Here is a 12,079-nt window from a genome sequence, read left to right as displayed (position 1 = left end):
CATATCTAAGAAAGCTAATCATGAAGAGACAGAAAAAAGAAGAGTCAAAGCAGCCAGTTGAGGTTACCGAGAATAAAAATATTCAGGTGGACATGGATTCAGCATACACACACGCGAGTGCACATACACACTTGTATAACACATCTGCAATACAGATTTAAACGATACTGTCCATAACTTAAAGTGTGAAACAGTGATGTTGAATGTGCAGTTGAAAAGTGACACATCTGGTCTTGTGTAAAGAGTCCCTCAAAAGGCATGCATCCTTCTAGTGCCAAGAAACAGGCAAACAGGCCGAAGGCTGCAGTGTAAACATTGGCAATCAGAGGCAATCACACAGCATCTGAGATATAGTTTAGTTTTTTTTAGGGAGTGAATACACAATTGCTTTGCCTTGTCCTGATTGGCAGTTTGGACAGGGTGATAAACAAGATAAAATGAACAGATCATTATAATAACGAATAAACTCTTAAGCACACGTCACCACTCTACCCAAGATCGCTCAAAATGTGTGTGGATATCCTCAGAGTATTTTATGTACTGTTGTGTCCATGTGTGTGTGTGTGTGTGTGTGTGTGTGTGTGTGAGGGTGGCCTTGGACTGGGAATTAAAAAAGTATAAATGCCTTGCTACAGATGTGGAGGGGTTAGGGGTACAGGTGGGGTATTGAAAATCACAGAACCCCATCTGCTCACACAGTGCATACACTCAAGATGGTGTGTGTGTGTGTAGCTCTTTCTACTGTTTGAGAACAAGCAGGAATGGCGGTGGTCCAAAACACAGGCAATAGAGAGAGAGCTGTCCTTTGCCTGCTGGGGTTGCACTATTGACATTGTATATAATAACACAAATATGTGAATGTGAATGTTTGTGTGTGCATGCGAGCGTGCACGTCTACATGCAAGCCTTCTGTATATTGTATGCGATGTAAGGGTACATACTGTATATTTACATGTTTTTGTTTGTATATATGTGTGTGTGTGTGTATTTTTACATATTGCTTATGTGTGTTTAGTTAATGTTATCGGCAGAGGTTAGCATTCCACATGCAGCAATGTCCCATTGGGTCGGCTTGTATTTCCAGGGGAAACGCAGATCTTTACTATAAATGACTATAAATTCTGAGTTCAAACAACCGTCGTATTGTTTGATTGCTCACCAGGCTCTCGTCATGCAGTCATGACCACCATTCCAACACAAGCAAGGAATCAGCTAATTAATTTAGTTCAAATGTCCTTCTCGCCTTGTCACTTCCCACCAGTTACAAAATGGTTGAAAACAGTCTGCAAGCTTTGCATTGTATCAAAAACAATCTTTCTCCAGTCAAGCGGATTGTTTTATTTGACCTCTTTATACAATACAATTAAGTATAAATAATAAACCACAAAGTATTACCAGGCATTTGTACTTCTCTACAAAAATGGCGCAGTGACCATAAAAACTGTTCTAGATTGATCTTTTTTTTAAGTTTTTTTAGAAAGACTTTTAGAAAAAAGACACTTTAGTTGAGGTTCCTGGGACCAAGGCAGGAGAAGTAAGGTGAAAACTGACAGGTAAACTGACCAATGACCTTGAAGAGACGAACACCAACCAATCGGCACAAAGGTCAAATAGCGTAGTGGCCAATGCCTCTCATTGTGCGGGCCACAGCTATAGGCCTACCGTTGCTGTACAAGACAATCTCAGTATCCTCTTTGTGTTCTCTAGTCATCCATTGTATTATATGAGAATCAGAAAGTTCCAGAGGTAAAATCATAGAAAGTGGTCAGACATATAGTATAGATCCAGCATGGACCATGCAAGGTTGATTTGTGTGTGTCTGAATGTGTGTGTGTGTGTGTGTGTGTGTGCGTGATTGAGAGACTGACAGATATATATATATATATATATATATATATATATAGAGAGATAGAGAGAGAGAGAGAGAGAGAGAGAGAGAGAGAGAGAGAGAGAGAGAGAGAGAGAGAGAGAGAGAGAGAGAGTTTGTGTGACAGTAAAGCCTTAACTCAATGTAAATAAATTCGTAAATAGTGACCATTTGTCGTTGACATCAGAAGATGTTATCTGTCACATTTTTTCAAACCCTCTGTGAGTGTGTTTGTGTGTGTCCATGAGTATGTGTTGTCTGGGTATGAAAAACGTTCATCACACCATTAATACAAATTCCCTGCTTATCTACCTTCTGGCATAAACTCTCTCTTTTAAATCACTCCATTGTTGCCTCTCCCCTTAACGTGAACCCCCCTAACCCAGGCCTGTAACTCCATTAATCAGTTTGTCAACCCGTCCATCCGTCCAGCACTCTGGCGTTTCTCAATAGACACGGGGCCTTCTCGCTTCTCCGCCATCTTTCAATTGCTCATTTGTATTCAAATTTCTCTCCCCGGTCTTCTTGTCTCTTCCATCATGCATCTCTTCTTGTCTCTTCCATCATGTATCTCTTCTTGTCTCTTCCTCCATGTATCGATGGCAGTGCAAGAGAATGTACGGCCCCCTAAGGCTCCTCCTCGCCGGTTGAAACGGCCAATCGCGCGGCCACTGAAAGGTGGTCAGTGATGCCGGCCAACTGCGTCACAAAGCTGAACTCCTCGATGTCCTGTAGCAGGAAGAAGATGGGATGGGTTTCGGTTAGCAACACACTCAGTTTGAGCATCATCAGGCTGCACATATGAGCTCAGCTGCATCTGCGATTCAATACATCAATTCAATACATGACATGAGTTTAGATTATGTGCAGGCTTTGAATTTCAAAATAATATTCTCAACAAAAAACATGTATAATAATCAATAATAATGAACCTAAAAAAACACGATTTGTGGCAGGACGCAACCATTTACAGTAGCTACACTCCACCACAAGGTGGCAGCTCAATGACAATGGTTTAGGATTTAATTGAGCAAGTGAAGCATAACAGTTTGGCTTGGCAGTGATCATACTGCACTCCTCATGTCTGGGTTTGGTCTGTGGGTTTAGCTCTGCACTCATGTCCAAAGGAAAGGGCAGCAAAGAGCCAAGGGCTAAAACGGGTCCTAAAACGACATGATGAATGCAATTCCCTGTGCTTTACGAGGCTTTGAATAAATTCATGCATTGTAGGAGATTGTTTGATGAAGCATAAATCACCAATTGCAAGAATGGGTGGCTAAACCTGCACTATGTATGTTTTAACGTTCAAAGCCTCTAGTGGCTGGAGTTGTAGCTACAGTTAAAGCTGCATAATTTGGAGAATTTTCAAAAGCTGCGATTAAGAATACAATTACTCAGAGAGAATCGTGGATGGGCACATTTATTCTTGAGACTTTCAAGTTCAGGATTCGGCGGGCCATGACTAAAATCAGGTTGATTTTAGTAATGGAATAAATTGCTGCTGTACAAAGGTGACCCAGTAAAGGTTTAATAGGCATCAGGTGAGGACCTTTCCACCCATGAGACAGCACTCACCAGCTTCCAGTCCGGCTGCAGGCCCTCATCGCTGTACAGGATGTAGTCGATGCGCCTTCCGTTGCCCTTCAGGGGAATCTTGCGGCCCTTCTGCCCGCCGCCACCTCCGTGACTCTGAGCCTTGCTAGGAGGGAACACCAGGTACTCCTTCCTGGCCTCCTCGTTCTCCATCACCCTAAAGGGGAGGGGGGGCAGGCACCACCATACACATATTGAGGGAAAGGTTGAAGGGGGGGAGGGATGGTATCAGTCAGATAGGCAAAGACTGCAAATGGATGCAAGCAATTATCATTGTTGACGTTTTCACTTCAGCCCCAATGAAATGCAGTACGCACATACAAAGACAAAGGGGTGTCTTTGTGTATGTAAAAGGCATAGGGCTGAAGTGCCTTTAGATGCGTGTGTGTTCCCAATTATGTCGAGCACTTCCTTTCTGTGACAAAACCACACTTACTTTTGTAAACTTTCGGGTGAGTTGGCCTCTTCGTCGTAGAGACCGCTTTGATCCAGCAATGTACCTGCCCAGCACAATAATGTCATCAGTTGAGCCAATCCATTAAGTATGAACGTAAAAACAAAGGCTTTATGATATTAAAGGACCAAATGCACAAGCAGATCTCTGTGGCTCGTCAATGAAAATTGAGCACGGCCCACCTCTGAAAGAATCTCACCGTTTGTTTCAGGTTATGTAACCATGAAAAACATCCCCCACAGCTATCGGTGTGTTACAACCGACAACGAGGTGTTTGGAGCAGCCGATGATTTGTGTGGATGGTGAGGGTGCGAGGCCATGAAGCAGACTAATGTCTCTTAAATGCTCTCTTCTCTCTCTCTGTCTGGTATCGGAGAGGAGATGCATACTCTGAAGGCACTCTGATTCTATACACCATGATTATCACAGCTCTTGTGGGAAACTGATTGGCTGCCTACCATCCGGCAAAAGAAAAAAAAGTGAATTTATTGCAGACAAGATTAGTAAGAATACAAGCTAACCCACCTAACATTGGACGTTGGAGAGACGTGCAGATCATGTCTATATCTGGTCCATTGGTCCATGACCAATTCTGGACTTCTATTTGATGTCCAAACTAGGTCCATATTTGGTTTTCAAACCATGACCCAACTTGGACTTCATATTGTCGTTCAACATTTCACCTTTGAACTGGGTACATTTCTTGGACGTCATTTGGACGCCTATGACAGATGCTGGAAATGTATACATGATCCCACTGCGCAATGTGTCGTCGGAGTGTCGTCTTTGTATCATTATTGGTCGTCAAATTTCGGTCCACTGAAGGGGTTGTTTTTTAACGCCAGGCAACGTCCTTTTTCTTTTACGTCTACTGAAGTCTAATGTTGATGGCCGTGCGACCTCCGTGTAAGGGCTATTTATAGTTCAAATGTGATATCAAATTTAGACAACATTTTTGAACCGGTTACATTTTTTGGACGTCATTTGGATGCCTATGACAGGTGCAGGAAATGTATACATGATGTAATATTTGTACATCATGTTTCATGTTGTTATTTTACATTTCGTGGTTTATTTATTTGAAGTTATTTTTTTATTTTTTTACATTTATCTGTTTATTTATTTGGAAATGCAGTTTGTGGGAAACGTTCAGTAAATAATTGGCCTAGGCATATCTTCTTTGTTTGTGTGTGTGTCTGTGTGTTCCTCTGTGCGACTGTGTGTGTTTGCGTGTGTGTGTCTGTGTCTGTGTGTGTCTGTGTCTGTGTCTTTGTGTTTGTGTGTGACTGCACTGGCATGTGGTCTACTGGTTATGGAGCTGGACCTGTAACCAGAGGATGGCTGGTTCGGATCCCGACCGGTACACAATAAATGTGGACAGGGGGAGTGTTCAAGTGTGCATGTGTTCACTGGCTCCCGGATGGGTCAAAAGCATGCGAGCGAGAGGGAGCGTGTGGAGAGAGATACCCACTGATCGGTTCACTTCATTTTTCAGACGCTGCAAAAAAATGTCAGAGTTCCGAAGGACTTCAACATCAGACGTTTGGTAGACGTCGGAAAAAAGACGTCGCCTGGCGTAACAAAACAACCCCTTCTTCAGTGGACCGAAATTTGACGTCCAATAATGACACAGAAAATACATCACTCCGACGACACATTGCGCAGTGGGAACCAGATAAACGGCTGGGGAAGGTGATGCCTCTATCTCTATCTGTCATGCAATATATAATGTAACGTATGTATTCAAGAGGATTCTTTTTATTTGTTTTTATTTATTTCACAGTGCAGACATTTCCCAGTTGCCTTCCCGTACATTTCCCTGTCTGTTGTTATAGTGTGTTCCCGATAATGCTGCAACTCATTTTTTCCTTTCCGTCACATTTATGTATCTTCCATCCTTCATTCATACCTCCTGTCCTTCATGCATCAGATTGAAAGCTATACTTTGAACAGGCTTGTTCACTGTTCCATAAATATAAATGGCCTACAAAACACCTCATTACCAGCCCCCAAACCCCATCTTGGCTGACGTCAGTAGGGCCCACACAGTACGGGGGTGTATTTCGGTTCTGCGACGTAGGTGCCCATCCAGATTTAGACAACCACGGGCAGCTTACAACTCTGGCCCTTTCTGTGTCAACCCTTCTACCCTGTACATCAGTACACCGTCTCTGCTCGACGTTTATCCAGCTGTTTGTGCAACGTTTTTAAATAATACTAGTTTTGATAACACTTAAGATTAAAATGATTATGCTGTTTCACAATATTAATGACCTGGAGGAAGTGTGTTGTGTGTGTGTGCGTGATCTCACTCAGGTGTGTATTAGTATAGGAGAGGAGAATTCTTTGATCAAGGTAAGTGTAGAAGTTAGGATTGTACTGCAGGGGGCAGTATCCAGTCCACTGTCCCAAATAGACCAGAGAGCCATGATGCAATGTTTGGACCTCATTCCGACGTGAACTAGGCTTCTACTAGGGCGGGGGACGGAACTGGTATTGTCGGTTCTGAGGGAAAGGGGAATCCTTTTTCCATGTCTGCGTATCCTCCCTGGAATGGCTCAGGTCTGTCTGTTGTGTTGAAGTGTGGGTGCATCACCTCATTATAAGGCTGACCACGACATAGCGGTAAAAACAATTATATTCGTGTTGGGTAAATTCAGTGTACGCAGTATGCACTTATTGTTTATTGTACATCTTGGCACTTCAAATTAGTACTTAGCCTCGCTATCTTTGTTGTATAAGGGGAATGGGTTGACCTAGCATTGTAACACTTATGTTCTATGAACATCCTTATTGTACTGACAGCGATATATTGTTCTTTCTCTATCTTCCGACAAATTAACTTTACTATTGTAAGTTGCTTTAGAAAAAAGTGTCTCCTTAATGCCCTATAAGTAAATGTAAGTGATATATTGAGAATATTCATTTATTTGTTTGTGGAATGTAGGACAAACAACCAGTAGTGCAAATTGTGAAATTAAGAATTGCATCTAGATTACAAGTCTGAATATTTCGCAATGTATATGGGTGGGGAGCATGACTCCTGACAAAATTATTAAACTTAAAGCCTTATAGATCACATCGCTTAGATATTTCAATCCAGTGACATATGTCTATATATTGTAAAAACTGTAGGAGCAGCAGCAGTTTACACATTGTGGCTCAGGTCCGTCTGTTTGTCCTCTCTCTGTTTCCCTTCTCTGTTTCTACTTTAAAGATGCTTTTCTCCCATATCTAGTCTATAGGAACAGGCCAGTGCCTCTCACACTGATACAAGGTGTTATTTCCAACATTCCGCCATTTGTTATGTCTCAACAAGGATGAACCAACCTGGTCGTCTGGGACTTAGCCAGGGCCATAAACCTTATCAAGGGTGAGAGTGCATCTGTTCTCTTGTCCTTCACGTTTTCTTTAATATAATACTCGCCCCAACTCTTTCGGTCGGTGAGAAGAGGGATCGACAGCCAAGGAACACGTCTCGAAACTGCTCCTCATCTGCGTCCATTATAGATTATTCAACCTAAGTCTGTATCTCGCTGTATTACATCCTGGAATAAACCGCCTAAAAGCGGAGAGACTCTTTCTGTCTCTCCTCTCACCGTCTTTCATCTGTCTCTCTATCTGTTCCTCCTCTCTGTCTCTTCTCTCTCCATTTGTCCTCCCTCTGTCTCTCCCCTCAATGTTCCTCCTCTCTCAGTTTGCCCTCACTCTGTTCCTTCCTCTCTCTGTGATCTCCATGATTCCTGCATCAATGCCTCACCACTGCAAAACAACATTTGAAACTAAGAAAAGCGGGCTAGTCAACCTTTGACAGATAGAGTTAGCTAATAAGAGTGAACTAATTTCTGTCGCAAACCCGGCTGCCGCAAGAGACGATGTGTTTGGTCACAGACACCCTAAATACTGATTGATAATGCCACGCTACTTTGATTTTACTACGGTCGGTAAAACAAACACCCTAGCAAATTTTTAAGTTGCATAAACTCTATTTAGAGGTTTAGGAGTTGCGTCAACGCAGTTAACGTGTGCTTAGCCTCCAGTAAAGCCTTGATCACATTTACCCAGGGCCCATGGTTTGTCCTCTCCGGGCCCCAGGCGACAGGGGTCCTTGTACTGAGTGAAGAGGGCGTGCTGCTGCTCCAACTTGTCCTCTGGAAGACACAAACACACGTACGCACGCACACACACACACACACACACAAACACAGACACACACAAGCCTTTAAGAAAAATACATTTACTTCTATTGAGCTGCTTTGTATCACGTATATTTATTTTTTATTTATTTTTTATTATCTCTTTGGTGGCATTTGTGATTCTGAGGAGTTAATATAAATCACTTATGATTGTCAATGTAATTAACGGTTATTAGCAACCCCTGTCAAGGCACACAATGGAAGTTATTTTTGGAACTAACTTTTGTACAACGATCGTTATGCTATCATACAGTGAGGAGCCTGGGTGTTCTGGCTGGCTTCTACCTGAAGAGCAGTTGTCAAAGTTCAGGTCCCCCAGGATGACGTCAAAGGCCACCAGGTCTTCCAGAACTTTCTCCCCCTCCCCTGAGCGAAACGAGGACTGCCGAAACTCCGCCCCCCACTGGAGCAGGAGATCGAGCTGCTCGCAGCGCACCGACGCATCGCCTGAGGGACGCACAGGACAGACACACGTCAGCACGCGCGCCTGTGTGTGTGTGTGTGTGTGTGTGTGTGTGTGTGTGTGTGTGTGTGTAGGTTGTTTAGGTTTTGAAAAAGGAGGTTGATGTATAGGTCTGGAGAGAGAGAGGATCAAATTATGAACGCATACAAACACACAAAAACACATTTGTCTCCCAGTTTTGATCAATTCCAAATAGAAAAAAGAAGATAGGAGATCTTAGAGAGGAAAAAATAGAGCAAGATTAGATGAGTAAGAAGCTGAAAGTGCTTAAGAGAAAATTAGAGTGTTCAGGGCAGATAAAACCGAATAATGAGATATTAAATACTTGAATGGAAGAATGGAAGTAATGGAGGAAGTGCAGATAAGGAAAGGATCATCTAAACGAGAGAGAGAGAGAGAGAGAGAGAGAGAGAGAGAGAGAGAGAGAGAGAGAGAGAGAGAGAGAGAGAGACAGAGAGACAGAGAGAGAGGGTACTGCGAGTTTGCCAATGGGTGATAACAGAAGTAGAACAAGAGGGTAAAGCAGATGAAAGAGAATGAGCGAGATTAAGGGCCCTATCTTGCATCCGGCGCAATTTACTTTCCCACTGGCACATGTGTCGTTTCTAGTTTGCAACTGGCGCAGAGTGTTCTTTTCCCTCCTGCGCCACACGTCAGTAAATTAGGGAATGATCTTGCACCCCAAGGGGCGGTTAGGCGAAAGGAGGAGGCGTGTTCTGGCACAAACGTTCCCTGGTGCTATTTTTTTACTACAAACCAGGAAATACCTGGTTTAAAGTCAGTGGCGCGTTGTTCAGATGCTATTTCAAGGGCGCATGCATAATGTTGCTTGTGCACCTCGCGCATACACTTTGCTTCTCTCATCTACCTAGCCACACATTCTTGGTAAATTAATTTGGATGGAACAGCTGTTACAGCGGTAATAAGTTGTACTTTTAAATCAATGCATCTGCAAACACCGTACAGCAAACACATATTTTCTTGACACAGGCACCGTGTACATTAGTTATGTACTTTTAGGATTGATGAGTATTTGATCGTGAGAAAACATTGTTTTACCGCGAGAGAGTGTCAAAAAGAATGAATGAATGCGGGCGCGCGGGTGTGTATGCGTAAAATAATTAATGAATGCGGGCGCGCGTGTGTGCGTCCATCTGTTTAAACACACGCAAACTAAACACGTAACGCATAATACAGTCCATGGCAATGTATATTAACGGGGGGACACATGCATATTAGGAACACAAGTCGATAACGATAATGCATACAAAACTGATAAGAAACAATGTTTATATATTATGTATATCATTAAATAGAACCACAGTTACCGCATATCATATGTGTGTTAGGTTTTCTTTGCTGAAATTTATTTCAGGACTCAGTATTTCTGAAGCTGTGGAAGAAAAACTTATTCCATGTGTGAATTAGGCCATATTATTTGGCCATAAACTGAGCCATTTGAAGTTTGAAATTCATGTGCATCTGTCTCATCATCAAAATATCAACTCGTCAGATTCAAATGCGCTCATGGCTCCTAAAGTGGATGGGAGCTGGCACTCTCATCGGTTTATTGCACGTTACGCCCAAACCAAAAAAAAAAGACTCTTGGGCGCAAGAGTAATTTTTGCGCCGGTAAAATAGCAACATCGCTATAGAACCGCCCACAAAGCTACTTGCGCTTGCGGTTCTCACTTGCGTTTCAGACGGTTAAAATAGGGCCAAAAGAGAGTGGGTGAGGAAGTGTGAAAGAGAAACAGCATTGTAGAGGAGAGGGTGTATGTGGCATGGGATTAAGCTGGCATGGCTCTCCACTTCATCTCCAGTGCGATAAGCTCAAAGTGTGTGTCGGTGGCTATGTGTATGTCTCTGTGTTTGTCATGCGTGTGGGCCATGTGTTTGATCATCTACAAAGCAAAGTCAATATTACACATACTGTATACCTTAGCGTTGACTCGTATATCAGTAACCTTTAGAAATGGCCAATAATAGCAGGCAAACCAAACCTGTTTGGTGTGTGTGTTAATAAAAGAGATGCATGACCATCAGTCGAGTCATTATGTGTTCACTAATGATGTTATACGTCACCAGGACATACTCAGGGCACTCACAAAAGGCAAAAAGTAATTTCAGCCATACAAGAATGAGGTTGCTCTCTTTATCTCTCCCAGTCACCCCCATCCCTCTCCATCTCCCCCTCTCTGTTTCGCTCTCTCTCAATCCCGCTCTCTCCCTTGCCTATGCCCCTTACCCCCGGTTACTTTGATGTATCATAAATAGCCCATGTACTCCTATTTTTAGACCCACGCCAACAGAGTCACTGGAGCGTAGGAGGAGGGAACAGAAATAGCTTGGGAGGTGGGTTAGAGACGTGGTCTCGGGTAAAAAATGAGGGGAGCATCGACCGGGGGCTTTAAATAGGGCTGTGACGCCTCCAACAGCTTGAGCTGGTCGCTATGGGAACACGAGGCCAGTGCTCAGGGGTGTTGATTTGGTCATTTATCTTATGATCTGGCTTTTCTTCTCTGGCTAGGGAGGAACATCAAGATACTCTACAGTCACACACTCACAAACCCCCCCACACACACATACAAACGGCAACACACACACACAAACACACACACAATGCAGGCTGAGATGGATTGCTCTGATATAAACAAGGCATGAGCTTGCTTCTGCTGCCAGCAGCAATACCGTATCAATACATTTTAGACTGCTTGAGCAAGCAGCTTTGTCTGCTCTATGTTGTTTTTGTGTGCAGATAAGGCGATATACATTTGGTCCTGTGTGCATGTTCCTGTCCTTGCTTTCAACGATTGAAGTTACACATGCTTTCATTAATTGAGGTTCTGTCTCTTTGCATAAGTCTGAGGGTAGATTTGTGCCCAAAGAAGAGAGGGAAAAAAAAAGAAAGAGAGCGAGAGAGGGACAGAGAGAGAGACAGAGAGAGAGACAGAGAGAGAGACAGAGAGAGAGAGAGAGAGACAGAGAGAGAGACAGAGAGAGAGACAGAGACAGAGAGACAGAGAGACAGAGAGACAGAGAGACAGAGAGACAGAGTGACAGAGTGACAGAGTGACAGAGTGACAGAGTGACAGAGTGACTGAGAGAGAGAGAGAGAGAGAGAGAGAGAGAGAGAGAGAGAGAGAGAGAGAGAGAGAGAGAGAGAGAGAGAGAGAGACAGAGAGAGAGACAGAGAGACAGAGAGAGAGAGAGAGAGAGACAGACAGAGACAGAGAGAGAGAGACAGACAGAGACAGAGAGACAGAGAGTCAGCGATAGGGACATCAATATTCCCACACCGTCATTATTATGGGATTGTTTTTTTACACAGAACCAAACGACGCCGGCCCCTTTTGAGCTTGTACAAAGCATACCGGAATCAGAGGCGCAACGTGTAGCACAACAGGGCAGCGCCATCGTCTTCTGACAATAATGGAGGGAGAACTAAATGCTGAGTTGCTTTTTCTAGCCTTGCACATTTATACCACTCGTCGAACACAAGCCAA

At 43.4% G+C, this 12,079-nt stretch overlaps 1 protein-coding gene across 1 annotated transcript in view; it reads right to left on the bottom strand.

Annotated features, from left to right (window-relative positions):
• Window positions 1-1,975: 1,975 nt before the first annotated feature.
• LOC130389181 (sphingomyelin phosphodiesterase 3-like) overlaps window positions 1,976-12,079 on the bottom strand; it is a 36,692-nt gene continuing 26,588 nt past the window's right edge. Inside the window, exons 6-10 of the mRNA XM_056598856.1 lie at window positions 8,396-8,557; window positions 7,976-8,065; window positions 3,897-3,960; window positions 3,443-3,617; window positions 1,976-2,596 (exon numbers count right to left, since the gene is read on the bottom strand). Of these exons, the coding sequence (XP_056454831.1) occupies window positions 2,495-2,596; window positions 3,443-3,617; window positions 3,897-3,960; window positions 7,976-8,065; window positions 8,396-8,557 (593 nt within the window). The 3' untranslated portion in view covers window positions 1,976-2,494. The remainder of the gene's footprint in view (window positions 2,597-3,442; window positions 3,618-3,896; window positions 3,961-7,975; window positions 8,066-8,395; window positions 8,558-12,079) is intronic.

Source organism: Gadus chalcogrammus, chromosome 9, assembly GCF_026213295.1.
Source record: "Gadus chalcogrammus isolate NIFS_2021 chromosome 9, NIFS_Gcha_1.0, whole genome shotgun sequence".
NCBI classification, from domain to species: domain Eukaryota; kingdom Metazoa; phylum Chordata; class Actinopteri; order Gadiformes; family Gadidae; genus Gadus; species Gadus chalcogrammus.
The sequence above is the reverse complement of the archived record's forward strand: the minus strand, read 5'-3'. Positions and strand labels throughout refer to the sequence as shown.